The sequence below is a fragment of the Tinamus guttatus genome, unplaced genomic scaffold, assembly GCF_059628265.1.
Source record: "Tinamus guttatus ecotype Peru unplaced genomic scaffold, ASM5962826v1 Tinamus_guttatus_pri_ptg000075l, whole genome shotgun sequence".
NCBI classification, from domain to species: Eukaryota; Metazoa; Chordata; class Aves; order Tinamiformes; family Tinamidae; genus Tinamus; species Tinamus guttatus.
Window position 1 is genome coordinate 577,834 of NW_028288609.1, and position 22,484 is coordinate 600,317.

Consider the following 22,484-nt stretch of genomic DNA (forward strand, 5'->3'; position numbering starts at 1 on the left):
CGTTCATGGCTATGCTCACTAGTCTCCAGGCTGGTCCTTATAAACTACACACTATCTCCATGGATCAGAAGGTAATTATTAAATATGAACTATATTTTATTACATGACCAATGACCAGTTAGAGTGAAAAGCACCTAGTTGATATTCTTGAACAAAACTACTTACTAAGCAGACACTATTCCCAGAACATTGCATTCCTTTTTATCCAGCAAAGATTAATAACTTCTGAGTCAGACTTACAGCTGGATTCTGGGAATGAGGAAACAAAGATCTTGTGGTTACTCATTTTGTACAAACTGGTTCTTTTCAGAGTAGCGGTTTCTACCATGGGGTGAAATAAAAACTGCTGCCAACTGCAATTTTACTTCTGAAAGGCAGTGTCCACTAGTCACAGCCCGTACACACTGCGTGCATTCTGTAGCACTGAGGAATCCTCAGTCTTTGATGTGTAGAGCTACTGAATGCTTTCTTTTTGCTGAACATTCAACGCTGAATTCTGACCTTCAGAAACACTGCTCTGAATCCACAGAGGACAGATGATTCAACTGTTGAATTCAGAACTGAATTTAGGCAATTGACCAATTCGGAATTTATAATTTATACCAGTTTGGCACTGTTCTGATTTAGAAGAGCTAGCCTCATTTCTAGAAGTTTATTTGGTATTTTTCTGCCTTAAATCTTACTGAACTTTGATACTTTGTCAGATCTGAATGGAAAAGAGCAGAATGAGCCCAGAAAGCTCCTCACCCACTCACACTTTCAGTCCTTCTTTCTTGCTATGGCTTCCAGTCAAAACATCCGGCCTGCGTGCAGAAGACCCAAGCATGGCACAACTCCTGCTGGACTGGGTGTCTCAGATACACCGAGCACCTCCCCTCCCACATGATCTGGATCCTGGGAGCACCGCAGTGCAGGGCCACAAGTATCCAGTGCAGCTGGTGAGCCAGCCCAAAGCTTTCGCCTGCTTTTACCTATGGGTGCAAACTCAAGCGAATTAGTCTGTTAGGGCCAATTCAGGCCACCTCCCACCAGAGAGGTCACCATGTGGACGCTGTGGTTCAGCTAGCTGCCCCAGTCTCCTTTTCTGAAGCAATTAAGAGAAAAGGCCCCTTAGGTGACCACTTGTCCGACCCAGTTTAGACCTTCCAGAGAATTAGTCATGCCCTGAGCTGCACTGAGTGACCAGACTGAAATGGGAGCCTAAGGGCTGCGTGAGCAGTTTAGATGACTCCACTTACTGCATGAACGCCACCCTGGAGTCTACCAGTCCCTGCCTATGGCAAAATACAAAGACCTGCAGCTCTGCGAAGACCACTCTAACACGTTTCGCAAAATAAAATGGAAGTTCAACTTCAAAACCCATTCCACTTCTCTGCAATCCAGCGCTGCAGGGAAGCTCACCTGCAGCTCACTAATTTTAGAGCGTCCTAGTTGCCAGCCGCAGAGGTGCCGCCTTCCCTGCTGTCTGATACGTAAGTGGTCAGTAGGGAAATCAAAGGCGATTAAAATAACAAGGCCACTTCGTCTCCTTCTCCAGGTAAACCTAGGGCTGAGCCAGACATCATGGAATTTTCTAATGACTCCTTAAAGTGGGTTCATCCAGTTCGGATTCAAGAAAAAAAGAAAAAAGAAGATGACTATTTCCATAAGACAGAGCCTTTGGTTACTACAAACTACTATTTCCTCCAAAAGTTGTATTTATTTTACATTAAATGACACTCTGAGCTTCACTGGTTAAAATCAGCAGTGCAAATTTTGCTGGGCTTCCTCCTTTGAACAGAAACTGCCTACCTCAATTCAGGTCAGGGCAACCTGAAAACATTTGCAGTTCCAGAATGAGGATGACTCAAATGTCCTGTCCCTCATTGCAGTGTAGCGTCTCTCAGAATTATCTCCACTGCTGTTTGCAATTAAGCAGTATGGTGCTCCCTGACCTTCCTGCCAACTCATCAGCTTCTCTTTCACCGCTCAGGTGAAGTGCTCTGCAAAAGATAAAAAAAATCTGTCCCTTCAGAGACATTCCTAGTGCTCCTGCTCTTATTTTTCACCAAAGGAAAACTGACCCCAAAACCCAAGATTTTGTGCTTCTGTGAGCGCTCCATGCAGACTGCTGGGTGTAAACCAAGGCAAAACCTGGGCTGCACAAGCCAAATGAGAACGAGCAGGAGTGGCTCTTAGGTGCCGCCTGTTGAAATTCCCCTTTTGAAATTGCCTCTTGGCTGCCTTTCATAATGTACATGGCAAGAGACGCCTCTCTTGGCCCTCGCCTCCACACCCCGGGTAGACCCCGGGGAATTCAATGTGCTCAGAACCTTCTCCACGTGAAACCGCCCCCACTCGCTCCCCAGAGCCCCAAAGCCCCAGCTAGGAATTTGCTGCAGCCACTTGGGAAAGGGAGACGGGGCTGGAGCCAGAGGCTGCTGCGGGTTGCGAGCCCGTGGGCTGCATTCCTGCGGCAGCGTCCCCCAGCGCGGCCCGTGTCCTCCGCGGGACCGGCCACCGAGGACGGGCGCAGACAACGGTGACAGCACTGCGGGCTACTTCCCCATATACAGAATAACCAACTTGCAAAGGCCTCGGCTTTCCTGAAAAAAAGAAACAAACGATACCCGGAGCAAAGAGGAGCAAAACTATACCTGGAAATTAACACCGGTATCCCCGGCCTGGGCTGTCCTTGTGCCACCCCTGCTAAAGACGGGTAGTTTTCACTCTGGCTTTAGGTCTGATAGCTATTAGGGACCCCAGGGAAAGACAAGTCTTATCTTTTCCAGGGAAATGTAAAAAAGAAAGGAAGAAAATAGATAGGGAAGGAAATTTTATTTCCAAGAATCTAAAAGGATCTTACAAACCACAGAGAGTAAAAAAAATGCAAAACTATATATATAATCTTATATATATATATGTATATATATATGTATAATTGACAGGGTCCTTTTAAGCAATGCTTCACATTATTCTAATGGTGATAGGAGATACCACTTAACCATATATGTGTTTTCCCCGTCATCCTGATCACTGCCGACAGAGGCCAGAATTCCTTTCATACAGAATTTCCCCTGGTTGTACAGATTTCTGTCCTTAAAACTACAGAAGAAGAGAGGAGGAATGAAATTGTTCAAGGAAAAAAAAAAAAAAAGGAAAAAAACTCCCTAAAAAAGTGTTACCAGGTTGAGCCGCGGGCCCTCCCGCCTCTCGGGGCGGATAAATGACGGCTCTGAGCCCCGGTGTCGGGGCTGGACCTTGGTGTTGCTCTTGGGCCCCCTCACGTCCCCCCAGGCCTCCTGCTGCCGCGGGCCGGGCGGCCGGGATGGAGCCGGGTGGTGGAGGGCAGCGGGGCCGCCGCGGCGGCTCCCGGGCAGCGCCAAAAGATAAACAAACCCCCAGCAATCCTCGTTCCTTAAACCCTTAACATCCAGCTGCACAGAAACCGATGGGCATTAAAAACCCAACACAAATGAGCTGCTTCCCGCTGATTTTAGCGCAAAACACTGGCCGCTTCTGCGGGGGCTCTATCAGGATCCCCCGACGCGAGCGGCCTCCGGGCACCCTCCGTCCCGTCCCCAGCACAGAGGAGGCCTCGGGGCGCCCGCCCGGGACCCCCCGCACCGAAGCGAGGCCGAAGGGGCCTCACCGCTCGCTGCCTTCCTCTGCCCAGGCGAAACCGGCGACCACAAACACCCCAGTCATCTCTGTGAAAGACGGTATATATTCAGCACGCACTCAGTACAGAATAGCAAAAAAAGCTATCGTTTCCTTTTTCTTTAAAAAAAAAAAAAAAGAAAAAAAAAAAAAAAAGAAAATCCACCTCCAAGATGCCACCACCACAACCTCCCCGCCCGGGCACCCTGCACGAGAGGCTGCCGCCGGCCCCGGCTCCCCCGGCAGCTCCAGCAGACGCTGGGAACAGCCACATCCCGGGCGCTGCGCGGCTCCCGGGGCCGCTGCCCGCTCGGGGGGAACCCAAGCCGCGGCGGGACGGGCCGGGCGGCCTCGCTCCGGGCAGGGCCGCGGCGCCGGGGCGGACCGCGGCTCCCGGGGACGGCGCCGGGGTCGCTGCGGCAGCGGGAGGCGGGCGCCGAGGCCGGCGGAGGGGCGCGAGGCCCGCTCGCCGGGGAGGCCTTACCTCTGCGCGCGCAGGGGAGGTAGATCGGCTTTGGAGACCTCTTGCCCGCGAGGAGATGCCTGCTCAGGCAGCGGCTCGTTTCCGCGGCAGGGAACGAGCGCCCCGGGGCCACCGCAGGGCCCTGAACGCCTGCGCTGGCCCTCGGTCCCCGTCCCCCCGCCCCGAGCCCCGTCCCCCCCACCGCCCGGCCGCCGTTAGTCTTGCTGCTCGTTCATCTCCATGTCGGACACCAGGATGTTCTTCTCGGCGGCCTCGCTGGGGTTGGAGGTGGTGCGGCTGTAGCGGGCGCTCTCGAAGGCGCCGCGCTCGGCGCTCCGCCGCCGCCGGTACAGGAAGGCCGCGGCGCCCAGCAGCGCGCACAGCGCCAGCGCCGCCAGCACCACCACGGCGATGGCCGTCGTGTTCTCCGGCAGCGCTGCAGCGGGGGAGACACGGGGTGAGCGGCTCCCTGCCCCGCTCCCGGCGGGCACCAACACCCACCAGCCTGGGCATCCCCTTGGGATCCCACCAGCTGGATGCTGCTCCGGGCTGCCGAGTCCTCGTCAATGGCCAAGGGGCACCTGGGGACGGGCAACTCCCACCCGCAGCCCTGGTTGCTCTTGGAATCCCCACTCACCTGACCGGGAGAAGCTGCTCTCCTCAACTGCAAAGGGAATGAAGACATGGATCAGCGCGTGGCCACAGCACCCGTCCCCTCTCCCGCTAGCCCGGCACGGTGCCGCAGGGGACCCTGGCACATCCGCCGGGCTCCGGCGCTCCTCAGCGTCGCCTCCCGGGGCTCAGTCTGCCCTGCGAGTCACTGACCCAGCCAGCCGGGGTCTGCCCCGCCGGTGTCCCGCACCTCAGCGAGACCACATGGCTCCGCTCCACCCCACCCAGCGCCTCAGAGCTCCTCACCCCGGGGGATTTTGCAGATGACACCCATGGTGACGTTGGTGCAGGAGCCCAGGCGCCACACGCCGTTGCTGCTCTGGATCCAGTAGCAGCTGTTCTGGCTGAGCATGCTGGGCCCCGTGTCGTGCTGGCCCCAGTTGGAGTAGTTGACGGCGGTGTTGTCATGCCAAACCAAGGTGCCACCTGGAGAAGACGGGGGCTGAGCATGGCAAACTGGGCAGCCCCCAAAGAGGCCAGTATTACCCAAGATGGACCCTAAAACTTCACATCTCCGTTCATACCTTTGGGGTTGAATGTCATGCCCAGCCAGGCGCCCTTGGATGGGCCCTCGTAGGCCTGGAGGTGCTCCCACACGAAGACGTTCTCTGTCTCGTCCTGGATGGACAACACCGTGCCGCCCACTGGGGAGGGAAGAGGCGTCAGGGAGGGCCCGCAGGGCTCTCCCGCGGCCAGGGCTGCAACCGGCCAGAGCCCCAAACAACTGGGCAAGGAAGAGACACAAAGGGCACCCAAGCACTCCAGAACGGGGGCCGGGGTGGACAAAGGATGCTCTTGAAGGTGCTGCTCGCCCTGGGGGCTGTGTCCACGTGCCAGGGACCCAGCCTCCACCATTTCTAGGGGTGCAAGACCCCCTTTTGGCCAATGCCACCCCCACGTACCTTTCTGGCACCTCCGCGTGGCCTCCTTCTGCCCCAGGGTGATCTCCATGTGGAAGGTGTAGCAGTGGTCCCGGAAGGGGATCCAGGATGAGTCCTCCAGCGACTTGGGGCAGCTGCCGCTGTAGCTCCACTTGTGGGTCCGCGGGAGGCCTGGCAGAGGGGACAGAGACCGCAGAGCTCAGAGGGGCTGCCCTGGTGACGGGACATCCCCCTTGCACGACTCCCCGCGTGCCCCGTGTCCACGCACCGGTGCCCAGCTTGCAGATGGCGCCCTGCAGCTTGGTGTCGCAGGCGGCCGTGCGCCACGTGCCGTCCACGTCCATGTAGGAGCAGCCGGCGGCCTGCCGGGGCTCCCCGTCCTGCCAGTTGGCGTAGAAGACGCTCTCCTCTGTCAGCCAGCCGTAGCTCCGGCCGCCCTGCCGACGCAGCGAGGAGGAGGCATGGGCGGCTGCGGCGGCCCCGGCGCGCCGCGCGGCGCCCGGCCCCCCGCGCACCTCGGCGTTGGCCAGCCCGATCCAGAGCGGCGCCCGCAGGCCGCTCACGGCCTGCGTGAGGAAGGCCTGGCTGTAGGGGTCCAGCACGCTGGCCAGGCTGCCGTTGAGGCTCTCGCAGAGCAGCAGGGCCTCGTGCCACTGCAGCGGCTTCTGCAGGACGCGGTAGGTGCTGTTGTGGTAAAAGAGGGGGCCGACGGGCGACGGCGTCCGCCGGGGGCTCAGGGACGGGTCTGCGGGCGGGGAGCAGAGAGATGCGGTCGGAGGAGGCGGCAGCGGCGCCCCCGAGGCCTCCCCACGCTGGGGACCATCCCCAACGCAAAGGATGGGACTGGATCCCCCATGGACACACGTGGATGAGACTGCATCCCCCATGGACACATGCAGCAATGTGGGCAGGGCCAGGTCCCCCATGGACACACGGACCCAAGTAGATGGCGCTGGATCCCTGATGGACACCCAGACCCATGAGGATGGTGCCAGATCCCCCAGGGACCCACGCTAGCGGGCACAGGGATGGGGCTGCACCCACCACGGACCCACACTAGTGCCCACAGAGACGGGGTTGGATCCCCTAAGGACACATGGACCATGCGGACAGGGACAGACCCCCCCCGCGGACCCACACCAGTGGGTGCAAGGACGAGGCCAGATCCACCAGGGACTCGTGGACAGCCCCAGAGATGAGGCTGGATTCCCCACACACTCCTGGATGGGCGCAGAGATGGGGCTCGGTCCCCCGCAAACACACAGACGGGGCAGGGACGGGGCCTTCTCCCACGGGGCCGCACCGCCGGGGCCGCAGGTGCCGGGGCCGCGCGCGGTCCCTCCTACCCAAGGGGCGCTGGCAGATGTAGCCGTGCTTCTCCTCCAGGCAGCCGCGGTCGTCCCAGCGCCCCGTGAAGTGCGGCGGCAAGCCGTGCCACACCACCACGCAGTTGCTCTGCGGACACCAGCGCGCGGTGAGCGCCGCGTCGCCGCCGTTCCCGGCCCGCCACCGCCATGCCCATCCCACCGCCGCCGTGCCCAGCCGCGCGCTCCCGCTTGCTCACTGGCTTGTCGCCGGCGCCGGCCGCGCCGTAGCCCGAGGGCTCCCCCGGGGCCCAGCTGACGTGCCGCAGGGGCTCCGCTTCCACCCAGCGGAACTCCTTCTTGGCGTTGTGCAGGCCGATCCACAGGTCGAAGGAGATGTTCGGCAGCATGGACGTTATGAAAGCTGCAGGTGACGGCACCGCGGAGCGGCTCAGGACCACGAGGACCCAGGCCCACGTGGCTCCTGCTCCCGGCAGCGCCCTGTGCCGCTGGCTGCGCCCGGTCCCGGCACACCTACCCTGCTCCAGGTGGTTGGAGATGGTGGCCAGCACGGCGCCCTGGCTCTCGCACGCCTGCTTGGCCTCCGGCCACTTGACGATCTCCGATTTGTCGTGGCCGTTGAAGCTGAAGCACTGCGCAGTGCCAGGGCATGAGCATACGCAACGCCTACGATCGATTCCCCACCACCTCTGCCCCTTCCCACGTCGCCATTTCCCGCGGGGAAGGCGGCGTCCCGGCTTGTACCTTGCTGAGGAAGGGGAACCAGCCGCGGGGGCAGCCGCCGCTCGCGGGGCCGGGCAGCGGCGGCAGGGAGGGCATCACGGCCGTGGCGTTGCTCCGCTTGCAGATGTAGGGCAGCGCCGTCAGGCACTTCTGGTCGCCCCAGTCCTCTGCGGAGAGGGGCAGCGCGGGCATGACCGCTGCGGGCACAGGGGAAGGCCGCCACAGCGCTCTGCCCGCGTGCCAGGTTTGTGCCCTCCAACTTCCCCACGCCAGGCATGATGCCAGGGCCACGCAGAGCGCGTTGCACGGAGCCGAGGGGGCACCTGCCCCCGGCCACATCGTGGCCAGAGCGCCCGCGCCGCCGGCAGCCGCCCACCTCTGCTGGCCGTCATGTAGATGCACTTCTTGTCCTTGCTGATGGGCCGGGGCTTGCCTGGCGCCCAGGAGATGAAGTTGAGCAGGGAGCCGTCGGACCACCTGGAAAGGCAGCGGGATGGGCAGGGAGATGCTGCGGGCGGCAGCGGCACCGTCGCACGCGGAGCCGGCAGCGTGCAGCACCACTGCCCTCTTCTGGGAGAGGGCCCGGCCGGACGGCAGCACCCGGAGCGTCCTCCGGGCCCACGCGCCGTGCCCAGGTGACCAGAGCCCCAGCCCGGGGCCGGGCCCACGGGGACTCCCACTCACTTGAATCGCCCGTCGTTCTCGTAGGTGTGCAGCCCGATCCACCAGTGCTGCTCCTGGCCCCTGGAGAACTGGCAGAGCCGCAGGGGAGACGTCGGTGCTGGGGACCGCGGGCGCTTCCCGCCTCCCCCTGCACCGGAGCCGGGAACCTGCCCTGACCCACCAGCCCCCCGGGCAGCAAAGAGCCCCGACACCACCGGGGATGGGCTGGGAGGGCTACTCCCAAACACAGCACGGAGGAGGCGGGATGAGCACAGCATGGATGGGCCATGGAAAAGGGCCGGAGAAGCCTCCCACCAGCACCACGGAGAGAGGGGGCGACCATCCGGGCCCAGATAACCCTCCTACCTTCTTGAGGTTCTGGCCCAGGAAATCCAGCTCGGCCTGGTTGTGCACCGAGACGAGCTCGGCCTGGAACCAGGTGCAGATGCGCTGCGCCTGCACCCACGTGGAGTGATGCTCGAAGAACTTGTACTCGGCGTCCTGGTACTTCACCCACTCTTTGCTGCCTGCGGGCAGGGCGGCGCGTGAGACGTGGCCATGCCGTGCTCCGCTCCACGCTGGAAACAGCACCCCAGGAGCAGGGAAAATCCCTCCCGAGCCTCGGCTCGGATGCCTGGGCCCCCATCCCAGCTCCCAGCACCACGTTCCCAACCACCCTCCAGCAGGATGCCTGTATGGATTGGAGAGCCCAGGATGGAAAACGCCCCGGAAAGGCAAAACACACAGGGATGCACAGATGGACAGGGCTGAGCATCCCACTAACGCACCTTGCGTCGTGATCTCCGGCTCCTTCACATCGGCGCCTGCAGGAAGGAGAGAGCTGTGAGCCGGCTCAGAAACCCCTGACTGCCTCGTAACGGGGCTGATAACAGTGCTGTAGCATGAACGTTTTCTCCTGGCCTCCCTGTATCCCTATCCGAAATGCCTGGTGCTCTGCAAAACACACGGCAGCTGGGCCAGAGCCACCTGCAACTTGCACCTGCCTGGCTCCCCAAACCTCTCTTCTCCATAAGCAAGCAAAGGCAGAGCTGCTACATCCCCCAAAGGCTCCCGTTAGCCTGTTGGGAAAGCAGTCCTTTCCCTGGGCTCAGCACGGGTACATACAGGGAGGCAAACAGGTCTAGCGCTTGAACATAACTGTGTGCTCCTTTTAGGGAAAAACAACGTATTTCAAGCCATTTTCTAGGCAAGCTGATGGGCATCGGCAGGAGGAAGGCTCTGCCCCGCGGCAGCGCTCGGCCGTACCCCTGGGCAGCTTGCAGATCCAGTCCAGCTGGGACTCGCACTGCATCGGCACCCACTGCAGGGACGCCAGGTCCAGCACGGCGCAGTCGCGGATGTCGTCGTCGTCGTAGTTGCTGCGTTCAAAGTTGTGGTAGAAGAACTGGGCACAAGAGAGAGGGGCAGAGTTTGGGCCGACCCGATCCGCAGCGGGGGCAAAGCCGGCTCTCGCTCCGGGGGTTTTTGCCCGTTTGCACCATGGGCAGAATGTGCCGCTCACCCCCAGCCCGTCGCTCCAGCGCCAGCTCCGGTCTCCCGCCGGGTCCCGCCGGTTCAGGCCGATCCAGAACCAGTGCTGCTCGTGGATCTCCGACTCTGCTTCGCTAGAGAAGCCATGGGGAAGCGGGGAGAATGACCCAGCCCTCTGATTTGGGGTGCATTTACAAATCACAGAAACTTGGAAGGGTTGAGGGTGGCAGGGACCCCTAGAGATCATGCAGTCCAGCCCCCTGGTCCAGCAGGGACACTAGAGCATGGGCACAGGGTGGCATCCAGGCCTCCAGAGCAGGAGTCTCCACAGCCTCTGGGCAGCCTGTGCCAGGGCTCTGGCACCATCTCATTTTTTGGGGGGTTGCTTGAGACACCCGCTGTCCCCAGGAGCCCTAAGGGTTAGGAGGCAAAATGGGCTCTCTGCCCCAGACCTCCTCAGGAGCGAAGCTGCTTAAACCCGCTCTCTGCCCCCAACTTTCCCTGGTTTTTATGCACTTCCATCACGTCCCCCTCCCGGGGCAGGGATGCGCTCACCCAAAGATCTTGCTGAGGGTGCTGGTCACAAAGTGCTCCTCCTCGTAGCTGCCCAGGCTGAGCAGCTGGGCCCCCAGCTCCCGGCAGAAGTCCTGCGCCGCGATCCACGTCCTCTTCTCTTGGAGCTTGTTGAAGCTGAACACCTGGCCAGGGAGAAGAGGCAGCGGAGAGGGCTCAGCGCCGGGCACGGAGCTTCGGTGGCAGCAGGGTCCTGCAGGGCGTCCTTGCTCCATCCCGAACGCTCGCACCGAGCCGGGCACGCGCCAAGGCAGCCCCCGAGGAAGAGGAAGGGGGCGCGAAGGCCCCCGCGGAGCCCCGCGCCGGGTACCTTGTAGCAGTGGCGCAGTTTGGCGTCGGAGCTCCAGCCCGGGGGGCAGGAGGCGGTGAGGCTGGGCGTGGGGAAGGGCGCCGGCAGCTCGGGGTTCACCGGCGTGCCCAGGTTCTGCCGGCAGATGTACTTGGCCCTGAAGGTGCTGCAGTTCTTCACCTCCCACAGCCCCATGGCGCTGCCGGTGGCCAGGGCCACGCAACCGCCTTTCCCGTAACCTGCAGCACTCGCAGAGACACGGGCGCCTTAGGACCCCCCTTCCCTGCAACGTCCCTGCTGCCCGAGCACCCCCATCCTGCTCCCGCGGGGATCCCCAGCCGCCGTCCCCGCGGAGCAGCGGTGCCGATGGCCCAGGCGCCGCCGTACCGGGCTGGTCGCGGTTCCAGTGGGTGTAGGTGACCTCGTCGCCGCTCAGCCAGCGGAAGGCGCCCGTCTCGTTGATGTCCTGCAGGGCCGTCCAGAAGAACTCGCCTTCCCAGCCGTAGACAAGACTGCTCACGTAGGCCTGCTCGAACCTGCCGCGCCGCCGCCCTTAGCGACCGCCCGTGCTCAATGCGGGCGCCCGCGGCTCGGCCGGCCCGCGGGGACCTCACCTGTTGGTGATGGTGACCAGCGTGGAGCCGTGGTCGGAGCAGAGCCGCCGCGCGTCGCCGTAGGGCACGCGGTCCTCGCCCAGCCAGTAGCAGGAGGGGCTGTGCCACTTCCAGCCCTGCAGGACAGGAGGCGACGGGGTGACGCTCACGACCCGGCGGGGCCCGGAGCGACGTCCCTCTGCGGCCACCACCGCGGCCGCTTTGCTGGGAGGTCTCTGGCCACCCGGCTCCGCTTGCAGGAGCACCAAGGTGGCTTCGGAAGCGGCTCGCGCAGGGGAGCACAATCCCCTCCTTATGCCGAGCGGGAGCAGGTCCCGCCGCAGCCGGCTTTAATCACCCGGCGTGTTGATGTTGGAGCCTCTCCGCAGCCGGAGACACAATAGGGCCTGTTCTCTGCCAGGGCCGGGAGCCGGCGGGGGGTCCAGAGCTCTCCGCAAACCCCGGCCGCGCTGTGCACGAGCGCCGCACGGGCCAACGCCACCCGCGCGACGGGGACCCTCCGGCTCCAGCATCTCCCAAGTTTCTGCAGAGCTGGAGCTAAAGACGACGTGCAAACGGCACGTTCCTGTGCTGGCCCCCCAGGGTGCCCAGGATGGGAACCCGAGCTGAGAACGGGGGCCAGACAACCCTGAGGTGCAGGTGACAAGCCCAGGGGTTCAGCATCACCACAGCTACCCCACGTAGCCATCTGGAAACGCTCCACAACGGCACCATCAACCCCAAACGCTGCCTCCAGGTCCGATTCTGCCCCCAGCCAAGCAGGACCCGGGTGCCTCCAGCACCCAAGACATCTCCGGTGGCTTCCCTTACGCCTCTTCCAAAAAGAAAGGGTTTTTGGAAGCGGGATGGGGGAAAGAGCAGCAAAGCCATCAAGATAAACAGCCCGTGGGTCAAGCCAGAGCGGCTGCCGTGGAGGAGTGCGGCCGATCCTCTGAGCAGATGCTCCTTCCTCCTGCCAAAAATCACCGCGCTGCCGCCTCGGAGACGCGGCGCTGCGCAGGGACCCGGCCCGCGGCTCGGCCACGGGGCGCCCGCCCGTCCGCCCGGACCTGCTCCTGGGCTGGTCAACGAGCTCCATCCGCCCCGAGCCAAAGCCACCGGGAGCCACCACCTCCGCGAGCGCGGGGAGCCAGGCCCGGGCCACGCTCACCTTGCGGCACCCGTGGTCCTCCTCTTCCTTCTCCTGGCTCACCCGGCCGGGCTTTTTGCAGATAGAGGGCAGGGTCTGGTTGCACGGGCTGTCGTTCCACCTCCCTTCCTGGACGAGGTGGGAAGGAGCAGCTCTGAGCCCATCCAGCTGGAATCTCCCACCCTCCCAACGCAGGTGGGACCCGTAGATTTTCCTCCCTTGCAGCGAATCCCCAGGGCCACCGTGCTGGATCCCTCTGTCCCCAGGAGCCCTCAAATCTGTTCAAGCTGGGATCAAACTGGGCTCCGCGCTCCCACGGGACGTCTCCTGCCCCCTCGGTGCCTCCGGCTCTCACCGGGCCCCAGATGGTCACGCAGTCCTCCAGGCTGTCGCGGAAGTTGTTGGGCTCGAAGGGATGCCAGTAGGTGAACCTCACCGGCGTCCCGTCCGACCACTCGAAGTTCATCTGCAGCTTGAGGTCGTTCAGGCCAATCCACAGCTCTTCCACGTCTGCCAAAACAGGAGGGCAGGGCTGGCTGGGGACACGTCCTGGGCTGGGGACGCGTTCCCTCCCCGTGCCCTGGTGAGATCCCGCAGGAAGCGGCTCTCCCTGCGCACCCAGCACGACGGGGTGAGGATGGTGGCCCAAGCGGGGCCAGGACCGGGCAGTGTCATGGCCCGGGTCTGCACAGTGGATTTGCCCCCTGCGTGGCCGTCCCGGCCCTTCAAGGCTGAGCGCAGGGCTGCTCTCCTGCGCAACGACGGGGAGAAGGAGCTCCACTTGCAAGAGGTTCCCGTAGCGAGGCGCTGGCAGCAGCCCCATGACGGAAGGCAGGACCCGCAGGCTCCCTTCCAGCCAGCTACTGGTTTGAAACCACTCGCTCCAGCTGCATCTCACCATGTTCCCATCCCTGTCTGCTCCCGTGCTGGGATCATGGCCACGTCTCCCTTCCTTCCTACACCCTCACTGACTCCTGCTCCATCTGCCTCAGCTCCTTCCAGCCCCAGCGCTGTGCTGGGACAAGCTGCTGCGGTGCAGGAGCCTGGCCGCAGGGTTTGTGTTTTTATGGAATAAGAGAAGCCCGGGCTGCTGATGCCGGGGTGCCGGATGTCAGGAGCGCCGAGCGCAGGCTGGCAGCAGGGCTGCTCCCGGGAAGGCTCTCCCGGGATCGTGGCACGGGATCGGCAGGAGCTCAGCACGAGAGCTCCCCTCTCCCCTCACCCCTGCCTGGCGCGGCCCATCTCCCGCTCTGAAACCTTCCAAGGATCAGCCCGGCTCAGACAGATCCCTGACGTGGGAAACTCCAACCCAGACTATTACGACTGGGCAACGTTAGAGCTGGAAAGGGAAACTTCGGAAGCCTTAAGCATGAGTTCACCACTGACTTGACCTTACTGCAGAGGACAGTTTAATCAGGAGACTTGGACGTCCCAGAGAGATTTAGCAACAAGTAAAGCACTAGCAGCCTCTTCCAGCAAGGTCCAAAGCAGGTACGGGGGGCAGCAGCCCCACAGAACTGGGGACACCCCTGAGGCACCGGCTGCTGCCTCTATGGGGAGGAGACGCATTTGGGGCAGGGGCTCCTTGGGGAACGGGTTCCCCCCGGGCAGGACGGCCGCGCTCCCGCGTCCCCGCGCCAGCCTCACCTTGCTTGATCTGCTTGGTGACGAACTCCAGCTCGGGGAGCGTGTGGATGCTCACGAGGTCGGCGCCGCTCCGCAGGCAGGTCTTCTTGGCGTCCTGCCAGCTCCTCTTCTCCGCCACGAGGCGGTAGCAGTTGGACTGGAAGGGCTGCCAGCTGGGCTCGCAGTCCACCTTCACCTCCGACCACGAGTCTGCGGGACCAGGCGGCCTCAGGGCGCTCATCCCGCCCTGTCCCCCGCCGGGGAAGGGACCTCGGGGACCCCGTCCCCGCCGACGAGCGCGGGCCGCTCGGCTCACCGGTGCCGAAGGGGTCGGCGGTGGCGTTGGGCTTCTTCTTGCACACGTAGGGCAGGGCGATGCCGCAGTCGCGGTTCTGCCAGCCGCCCGCCGACTCGGTGCGGATCACGCCGCAGTTCTCCTCGCTGGGGTTGTCGGGCTGGTCTGCGAGGCAGGACGCGGCGCTGAGCGGCGCGCGGGGCCGCGCGGGTCCTGCCGCCAGCCGCCCCCGCGCCGCCCCCGGCCTCACCGCTCTCCCAGTTGAGGTACTTGAGCGGCGAGTTGTCCGACCACTGCCAGCCGCCGTTGATGTCCAAGTCGTTGAGGCCGATCCAGAGCGTGGAGCTGTAGCCCGTGAGCAGCCCTGGGGCAACGCGGAGCCGTGAGGGGCAGCCTGAGGGGCTGCTCAGAGCCTCTGGCCCCTGCAAGGTCCCCGTGGGCCGAGCGCGGCCCCGTGAGGGTGCAGTCATGGCCAAGGACACACATTGTCCCCGCGGTGGCTTCCGGATAGGAGGAACCACGTGTAGGACCTGCCCATCTCCTCAACCCACCACCTCCTGCTCGCACCCTCCCGCAGGTTCCACCACGAGCGTGTCCCCTACGCCATGGACATCACGGATGGCCATGCGACGGCCCCTGGGGACCACGCGATGGCCTCTGAGGAGACGCGGGCCGGGCGCCCCCATCTCCCCCAGCACCGCACCGTTGATGTAGGTCTGCTCGTGGATCTCGGTGATGCTCAGCAGGTTGGCGCCCTGCTGCTCACAGCTGTTCCAGGCCTCCCGCCACGACAGCGTCGACTGGAAGTTGAACTGGTAGCAGCTGTTGGTGAGGTGGTCCTTGTCCCAGAAGGTCTCGCAGTCGTTGCCTGGAGGAGGGCGCAGAGGGGACAGCAAGTGGGTGCCATGGCCCCCGCAAGACAATTCCTCGTGTTCTGTCCTCCCGCGCTGGAGGAGTCGGTCACCAGACTGGGAAAGACAGATCTCACAGGCTAACGAGCCTGCTGGAGGCTCTGAGGGGAGCAGATGGCCTTGAATATTGGCCTTCCTCCATCATGGGGCAAAAAAAGAACAAAACTCAAGAGCTGAGGTGTTGAAGAAGGGTCTGGGGCTCCTCCTGCCCCACAGGACACCCCACTCTGCTCTGACAAACACCACAGGTGCTCCCAAGAGGAGGGACAAGACCAAAGCGGTCACCAAGAGCACGGCGGAGTGGAAGCGCTCCGAGATCCCGGGAGCAAAGCAAGGCCAGCCTGGTGGCAGCGTCCCAGGGCCTCCATCCCCACACTTACTCTTGATGGGACAGAAGCCCCATCGCTCATCCACGCCGTAGTCCTGCGTGGTGGCGCACCAGAGGTGGCCGTCCTCGCGGCCCGTGCTCGTGCACTCGTGGAACCACTGGTTGTCGTACTTGAAGGGGATGGTGCAGGGCTTCCCGTGCGAGTTGCCCTGAATGGTGTAAATCTCTGCGGAAAAAGGAGACCTCTCTGGCAGCAGCTCCCGCGCGGGGGACGGAGCGGGGATGGGGACGCGCCCCGTGCGGCAGCTCCGCTCTCCACGTGCCCCAGTGCAGCGGGGGCTCACACCACATTTTGGATCTGTTTCCCTTACTTTCGGGTGCCACAAAGTGCCATGGAGACGCTGGGGGGCTCTGCCTCGCGGGCCTCCTTGGGGACCCGCACCCGTCCCACGCACGGGGGTCCCGTGGGTGCAGGGGCACCGTGATGCCGGGAGGCACCCAGGGGCGAGGGGGAACCCGCCCGGGCATTACCAGAGTAGGGCACGGAGCAGAGGTCCTCCTCGGCGCCGTACGTGCGCCACTGCGAGCCGCGGGCCTGGTCGCCCCTGTCGGCGGGCGCCAGGGAGGAATTGGCCGCGCGGGTGCCCAGGCGCTGCGAGAGCTGCTCGCCGAGGCCGCGGCAGCTCCAGCGCATGTTGACCGACTCCAGGTCGCACTCGTAGGTGGCCAGCGGGTGCTGGCGCGCCGTGGCGTTGGCCCCGTGCCACGACACCCCCAGGCACTGCATGGCGCCCACGTTGAACAGCCGGTTCCGGGAGACCCATTTCCACTGCTGGCCCGGGGCGCTGGCGTTGCAGGCCTTGGAGAGCCGCACCAGCGAGTCCTTGGTGTCCAGGCAGCTCTGCAGGCCCGTGTTGTAGATGAGGAACACTTTGGACTCTGGGTGGCGAGAGGAGAGGAAGGAGAAGGTTAGGTGCGAGCAGCCCCGTGCTTTGACGTGCACATGGGGACCCACCAAGAAGGGGAGTGAAGCCCCCTGAGGAAGAAGGGCTCCCATCACGGGACTCGTTCCTGATGGAAAACGCTCCCTGGTGTCTCCTCCGCGGGACACAGACCATCATCCATGGACAGAAGGAGGCCAGTAGCCTCCTGCCCTTCTTCCCCTCTCCTCCACCCTCACCATTGCCGTTTGCTTCCCAAATTTGCATCCGACAGGTAGCTACGGATCCCCCCCCACGGAGCCACATGACCTCCAGCCACCCCAGTCACTTAGCGTTTTCTCTACCCTCAAAATTACACTAAAGCCATTGGGACATGGAGGTATTGCTTCCCAGGGCCTGTGGGCACCTGGGATAACACCTCTCTCCAGCAGACACCTGACAGCGTCACCCTTTACTCGAGCGCAACTTTTTAAACTAAAAAAGCAGCAAACGATCCAACAACGCGATCAGACCACGGTCCTCACCAAGCCGGAGCAAAACCAACACGCGCCCCGCAGCATCGCCCCAGCAGGAGCCGCGTTCCCAGAACGCTTGTTTTTCCAAAGCGACCCATTTTTCACCAAAAACATCATGTGAGGCTAAATCCCACTCACGATCCCTTCTATATTTAGCTTTGGTTTGCTTTCCTTCGTTTTTCCTGTGTGTTTTTTTTTGGTCAAAAAAAAAAAGGGTTTCCATTTCCCACTCCTCTGAAACTTCACCCCAGGGTTGCTAGAGCCTCTGAAGCACCAGCCCCGCAGGAGATTCGTGATCTTCCTGACCTGTCTCTGCAAAACTAAAAGAGAGAGGGAAAAAAAGGAAGAAACGAAGGAGGAAAGCGGAATAAACAGCTTTTTGTTTGCTAGGTCCAGCACGGAAAGTTTTGTGCTCCTCAACCTGGCTTCAGGACAGGAATGAGCCGAAATTTCTCGGCAGGGATGACACCGGGGACGGCATCGACGAAACAAAAAAGACGACTGTTAAATATTTCAAATATAAGCCATAATGCAAAAAGGGTCGATTTTCACTAGCTGGAGCTCAGGACCCTCTGCCAGGGCAAGCAGGGACCATCCTGCCATCCCGGTACCCGGCACAGGGATGAGACCTTGGCCTGCAAGACAGAAAATGCCACCTTATCTGGAAAAAGGAGGAAAGCTGGAGCTAGAAAAGGACAGCCTGGAGCCTGGGTACAGAAAGGGGAAAGGAACCTGCTGGCAGGAGGCTGGCGCAGAGGGCCCCGCTCGCCCCGAAACGCGGCCAACCTGCAGGCTGCCGAGGCCTTCCCGCCTCCTCCTGTCCCCCGGGAGCCGCGCGGGGCCGGCGCAGGATCCCGGCCTCCCCCGTGGCCTCACGGACAGCGGGAGCCCCCAGGGAGCCCGGCCTGGGGCCGGTGCCTCTCGCACGGGGCTGCCGAGTCGGCTTCGCCCTTGAGCATCTTCCAGTTGGGCCTTGCAAAGAAAGGGGCTCCACGCGGCGCGGAGCGTCCTCCAGAGCCTGCGGCCGCCCCGCGCTTCCCAGCGCGCGAATCCACGGTGCCAAGGGGGTTTCCCAGCCGGCGTGCGGGGTTCCAGAGCCAGCGAGCAAGGCTGCAGGAAAAGTGGTGGGAAGCGGCAGCTCTTTCGCAGGGAGCAACATGAGGACGTGGCAAACACGGGAGGAAGATAAGGAACGGGAAGAGACTCGGGAGAAGCTCCTGCTTCCTGGCATTAGGAAACGGGCTGCCCGGCTCCGGCTCCGCCGCATCAGGGATCACCCCAGGGCAGAGTCCCCCTCGGGAGCGGGTGGCGCACGGAGCAAAGTCACCCGTCCTGCCAGGAGCGGCCCCGCGGAGCAGCTCCTTGCTGAGCCGCGACCCGAGCCGGCTACCTCCCTTCCCGCTTATTTTCTGGCATTTTGCAACGCACGTCCACAGGATCCGGGTTAAGGTTGAGCCCAGGACGCCCCGGGGCAGCCACGACAACACGAAGCCGATGTGGGCACATTGAACCGATGCCCGTAAGCGACACCAGGTCCGGGAATGAGACGACAGGACCCACCAAGCTGCAGGGGAAGCAGTTTCCCGTCCCCCCTCGCATTGTCACCCTGCAAACGCGCCCGTTTGGGGCTGAAACCCCCAGGGGCGTCACGGCAGCGCTGGGTCCAGCGCAGAACCCAGCGCTCCGGGATGCTCAGAGCATCGTGCACAAAACACACTGCTCCCTCCAGCTTCCCTTGCACGGGCTAACAGCTCCCCCCGGCACGGCCAGTAACCGCTCAGTAAACTTTAAATTAATTGAAGATGGGTCCCTTGCAGAGAAAGAGCATCTGCGCGGGGTTCTTGGGGGCTCCCAGCAATCTGGGGAATGACAAAAATGTCGATGCGTCACCATCGCCGCACAGGCCAAATTAATTAAGACCCTGGCTGCACTTGAACAAATAGCAGAAATCGCTTCAGCAGCGACGAACCCGCCGCGGCGGCCCCGGCCAGAGCCCGAATGGGATGGGAAGAGCCCCGGAAAAGCAGCAGGGAGGGAGGGACCCGGCGGGAGCGGCGCGATGCCCGGTGCGGAGCCGGCGCCCGCGGACTCACCCGTCCGGCCGCCGCGAAGGCCGGTTCAGCCGGCAGCAGTTGCACGGCCGAGCAGCCATTTTCTGTAACTTTTTGGCTACAGGTTTCCCGGGGAAAATTTAAAAAAATAAAAATTAAAAATAACCAATTTGCAGAAGCGCGTGGGGAGCTGCAGGATCGCCGTGCGTTCAGGAGCTCCGGAGCCGCTTCCCGCAGCAGGACCTCACGGGCTGCACCCAAAAGCTCCCCGTTTTGTGCAGAAGCGCTCGGGGCGCGCGGCTCGGCGCCGAGCATCCATCCCAGCGGAGAACCAAGGGGAGACCCTGCGGGTCGGGGCTCCCAACGCGGCGTCGCTCCGCGGGGCTCCGCGATGCTCCCGCACCCGGGGGTGACGGCTCCGCGACGCCGGGACAATAAATCCCCATCCCTTTCCCCTTCCTCCCGCGGCTCTTGCGCAAGGACCGGCCCGCGGCTCCGCGCGGCCCCCAGCAGCGCTTGGGCACTATTAAACAGCAAATATCCCTTCCCAGTTCCCCTTTTCCTGGCTTGCCGGTTAACGGGGAATTGGCCACGCTCTGACCAGGACTCGCCGCTTTGCTCAGCTCCAAGCCCGGCCCGGCCGCCCCTTCAGCCTGAACCTCCCCTGGAATCAACAAGCGAGGAGCAGGGATGACCGGGGACGGCGCGAGGAGCCGGGATGACCGGGACGGTGCGAGGAGCCGGGACGACCGGGACGGCGCGAGGAGCTGGGATGACCGGGGACGGCGCGAGGAGCCGGGATGATCGGGACGGCGCGAGGAGCCGGGACGACCGGGACGGCGCGGGAGCTGCCGCTGGGGAAGGAAGGCGCCTTCTGCTCCTGGCTCCCGCGGCCGGGACCCTCCAGGCAGCCAAGGCTCCGACCCCTGCCAAAATCCACGGATCCGGGCGCTAGAGGCGGCTGCAGGAGGAGCGCTTGGAAAGTGACTCACGTTAACCCTGCGCGAGCCCACGGGGCTCCCCGAGCGCTCCCGCCCGACACGGGCGTTTCTCCCCCCTTCCGAACCCTTCCTGCCTTCCTCCCTGCCGAAGCCTTCCCGAATTTCTCCCGCCCACGCTCCCCAAGTTGGCGCCGGCCGCTCCGGACCCCGCTGCAACGCGGGTGCCAACAAGACAGGCCAGGGCGGCGGGGAGGCATTTGTTATTGCTGGGGCAAAAGTCGCCCAGTTTTATCTTTTTTAAAAATAATAATAATTCCTCTGTGAGGCCAAATTAGTTAAGGGGAGCAACAACAGGGGTGGCTGCTGCAAAGGGACAACCCCCCCGTCTGGAAACGCCGCGGCCATCGCAGGGAGCCCGGGGCGTTTGGCACCCGGGGACCCTGGGGAGTCTGGGGGGAAAAAAGTGGGGAAAAATAAGAGGGAGGGGGAGAAAAAAAGGGGGAAAAGGCCCTGCGGATTTGCTCGTGGAAAGTTAAGGAAGGGGGAGGCCGCAGGCGCCCCTGGGCAGCGCGGAGCTGCTGCAGAGCCCCGGCGAAAGGGGCTCGGAAAACAGAAATAAATAATTAAATACAAACAAATGCAAATAAATACAAATAAACAGAGGTCGCGTCCCGCCCCCCCGCCTCCCCCCGCACACAAAAGCGGCCCGGGCGCCGCTGCCCCCCCCGGCGGGGCCGCCGCGACGTTTCCGCCGAGCGCGGGGGCGCAGAGACCCCCCCGCCCCCGCACACGGAGCCTGAAACGCGTTACCCCCGCGGCGACGGCGACGGCGACAGCGACGGCGACAGCGACAGCGCCGGCCCCGCGGCCCCCCCGCCCCGCGCGGCGCCCCCCGCCCCGCGCTCCCACCTGGCCGCGCCGCGCCGAGCACGAGCGCGAGGCCGAGGCAGCCGCGCAGCAGCCGCGGCCCCGCGGAGCCGCCGCGCCCCATGCCCCGCTCCGCGCCCCGCTCCGCTCCGCCCGCGCCGCGCTCCGCGCTCCGGCCCGCGCCGCGCAGCGCCGGGGGCGGCGCGAGGGGAGGAGGGCGCGGGGGGAGGAGGCTCCGAGAGGGAGGAAAAAAAAAAAAGGGAAAAAAAAAAAAGGAAAAAAAAACTTGAAAGCGGCGAGCGCCGGGAGCGCCCCGCGCCCTGCGGCCCCGGCCGCGCGCGCACAAAGGCCCCGCGCGCCCCCCCGCAGCGGGAGCCTCGTGTCGCGGCCCCCGCTCGAGGGGACGGCGCAAACGTCCCCAGGCGCTTTGGGTTTGAGAACTGAACGTTGGGGAACCCGCAGGCCCCGGCCCGGCCCCCGCTGCCGGGCGCCGCAGAGTCACCCACGGAGCTGCCGGGGCATCGCGGGGGCTGCTCCCCTGGCCAAAATAACCAGCCCGCTGCTGCACGGGGAGGACGCGGCTCCGGGACGGCCTTTGGAGCGGCAAACCCTCCAGGGAGCCCAATTAAGCCCGGCCTCATCCGCATGGTTGGGGATTTTCTTCAAGCCCCAGATTATTTTTTAATTGTTCCGGTGTCTGGAGCAACAGCCCTGGTGCCCGGGAGCTGCTCCGCAGGGAGCAGGCGCCGGAGCGGAGGATCCCGGCCCGAACGCCGGGGTCGGGACGGCGCTGGCTGCCCCGACGTCCCCGGCCGGCGCCTCCTTCGCGCGGCGCAGCTGGAGGAAACGCATTTTTTCCCCGTCCCCCAGGACTTCTCGGGGCTCTCGCTGGCCTTTTGTCACCACGAGCGTCTGCCGGACACGGGCGCTGGCCCCGGGGCTCTGCTCTTGGGAGCTGGATCCAGGACAGCCCCTGCCACAAAAGCCCCGGGAGCCGGAGGCCTCTGTGCGTGCAGGGAATGCTGGCGGGAATGGGATCTGTGCGGGATGTTTGGCTTCCCCTGCAGAAATGAGGAATTAGACGTTGCCGCTCAGTGGCAGGAGCCAGGTAGAAAACCCTGCGAGGACCCAGACCCCGTCACGAGGGGGGCAGCGGGCGCCTTGCGGGCACCAGTGGGGCCGGCGCCTCTCTGGACTCTGCGCCCAGGACGAGCGCGGGGACACGCGCCAGGTCCAGCCCTGGGGGCTCGTGGAGGGGCCGAGGTGGCCAGCGCCGGCCACCCTGGGGTGGGAGACGGCCGTGACGGGGGGTTCGCGGGGAGCTGCTCTCCTCCCTTCTGCTCCCCCTCTGCACCGCGTAGCGAGGAGATCCCCGGGGCTTGGAGCGGGTGCTGGGAATTGACCCCGTCCCCCCGAGGAGGGTCCCGCGGGCGGCGAGACGGGGCCTGGCGCCCCGCGGCTCCGCGCTCCGCCCGCGCCTCCGCGGCCCTCCCAGCCAGCCCAGCTCCGGCCGCGAGTTATTTATGAGAACCAGATGTGCTCGCTCA

At 63.6% G+C, this 22,484-nt stretch overlaps 1 protein-coding gene across 1 annotated transcript; it reads right to left on the reverse strand.

Moving 5' to 3' along the window:
* Positions 1-4,317: 4,317 nt before the first annotated feature.
* MRC2 (mannose receptor C-type 2) lies at positions 4,318-21,076 on the reverse strand. The gene is made up of 30 exons (XM_088519885.1): positions 20,980-21,076; positions 16,154-16,561; positions 15,675-15,848; positions 15,087-15,251; positions 14,634-14,747; positions 14,405-14,548; positions 14,110-14,298; positions 12,818-12,972; positions 12,484-12,591; positions 11,334-11,449; positions 11,107-11,255; positions 10,741-10,958; positions 10,413-10,555; positions 9,889-9,991; positions 9,633-9,771; positions 9,155-9,190; positions 8,733-8,893; positions 8,388-8,455; positions 8,080-8,180; positions 7,725-7,870; positions 7,498-7,612; positions 7,220-7,383; positions 7,002-7,110; positions 6,171-6,400; positions 5,924-6,092; positions 5,677-5,826; positions 5,299-5,418; positions 5,021-5,200; positions 4,740-4,766; positions 4,318-4,538 (listed from the first exon to the last, which is right to left on the reverse strand). The coding sequence occupies exons 1-30, from the start codon at positions 21,059-21,061 to the stop codon at positions 4,318-4,320; spliced, it is 4,404 nt and encodes a 1,467-aa protein (XP_088376011.1). The 5' UTR covers positions 21,062-21,076.
* Between the last annotated feature and the right edge of the window lie 1,408 nt (positions 21,077-22,484).

Excerpts from the sequence above, each read along its gene's own strand:
- MRC2 (XM_088519885.1), bottom strand. The coding sequence starts at position 21,061 with ATGGGGCGCGGCGGCTCCGCGGGGCCGCGGCTGCTGCGCGGCTGCCTC. Across the intron at positions 7,613-7,724 it reads GGTTCCCCTTCCTCAGCAAG|TGCTTCAGCTTCAACGGCCA; the intron begins GTACAAGCCGGG and ends GGCACTGCGCAG. Across the intron at positions 4,767-5,020 it reads CATCTGCAAAATCCCCCGGG|TTGAGGAGAGCAGCTTCTCC; the intron begins GTGAGGAGCTCT and ends TTCCCTTTGCAG.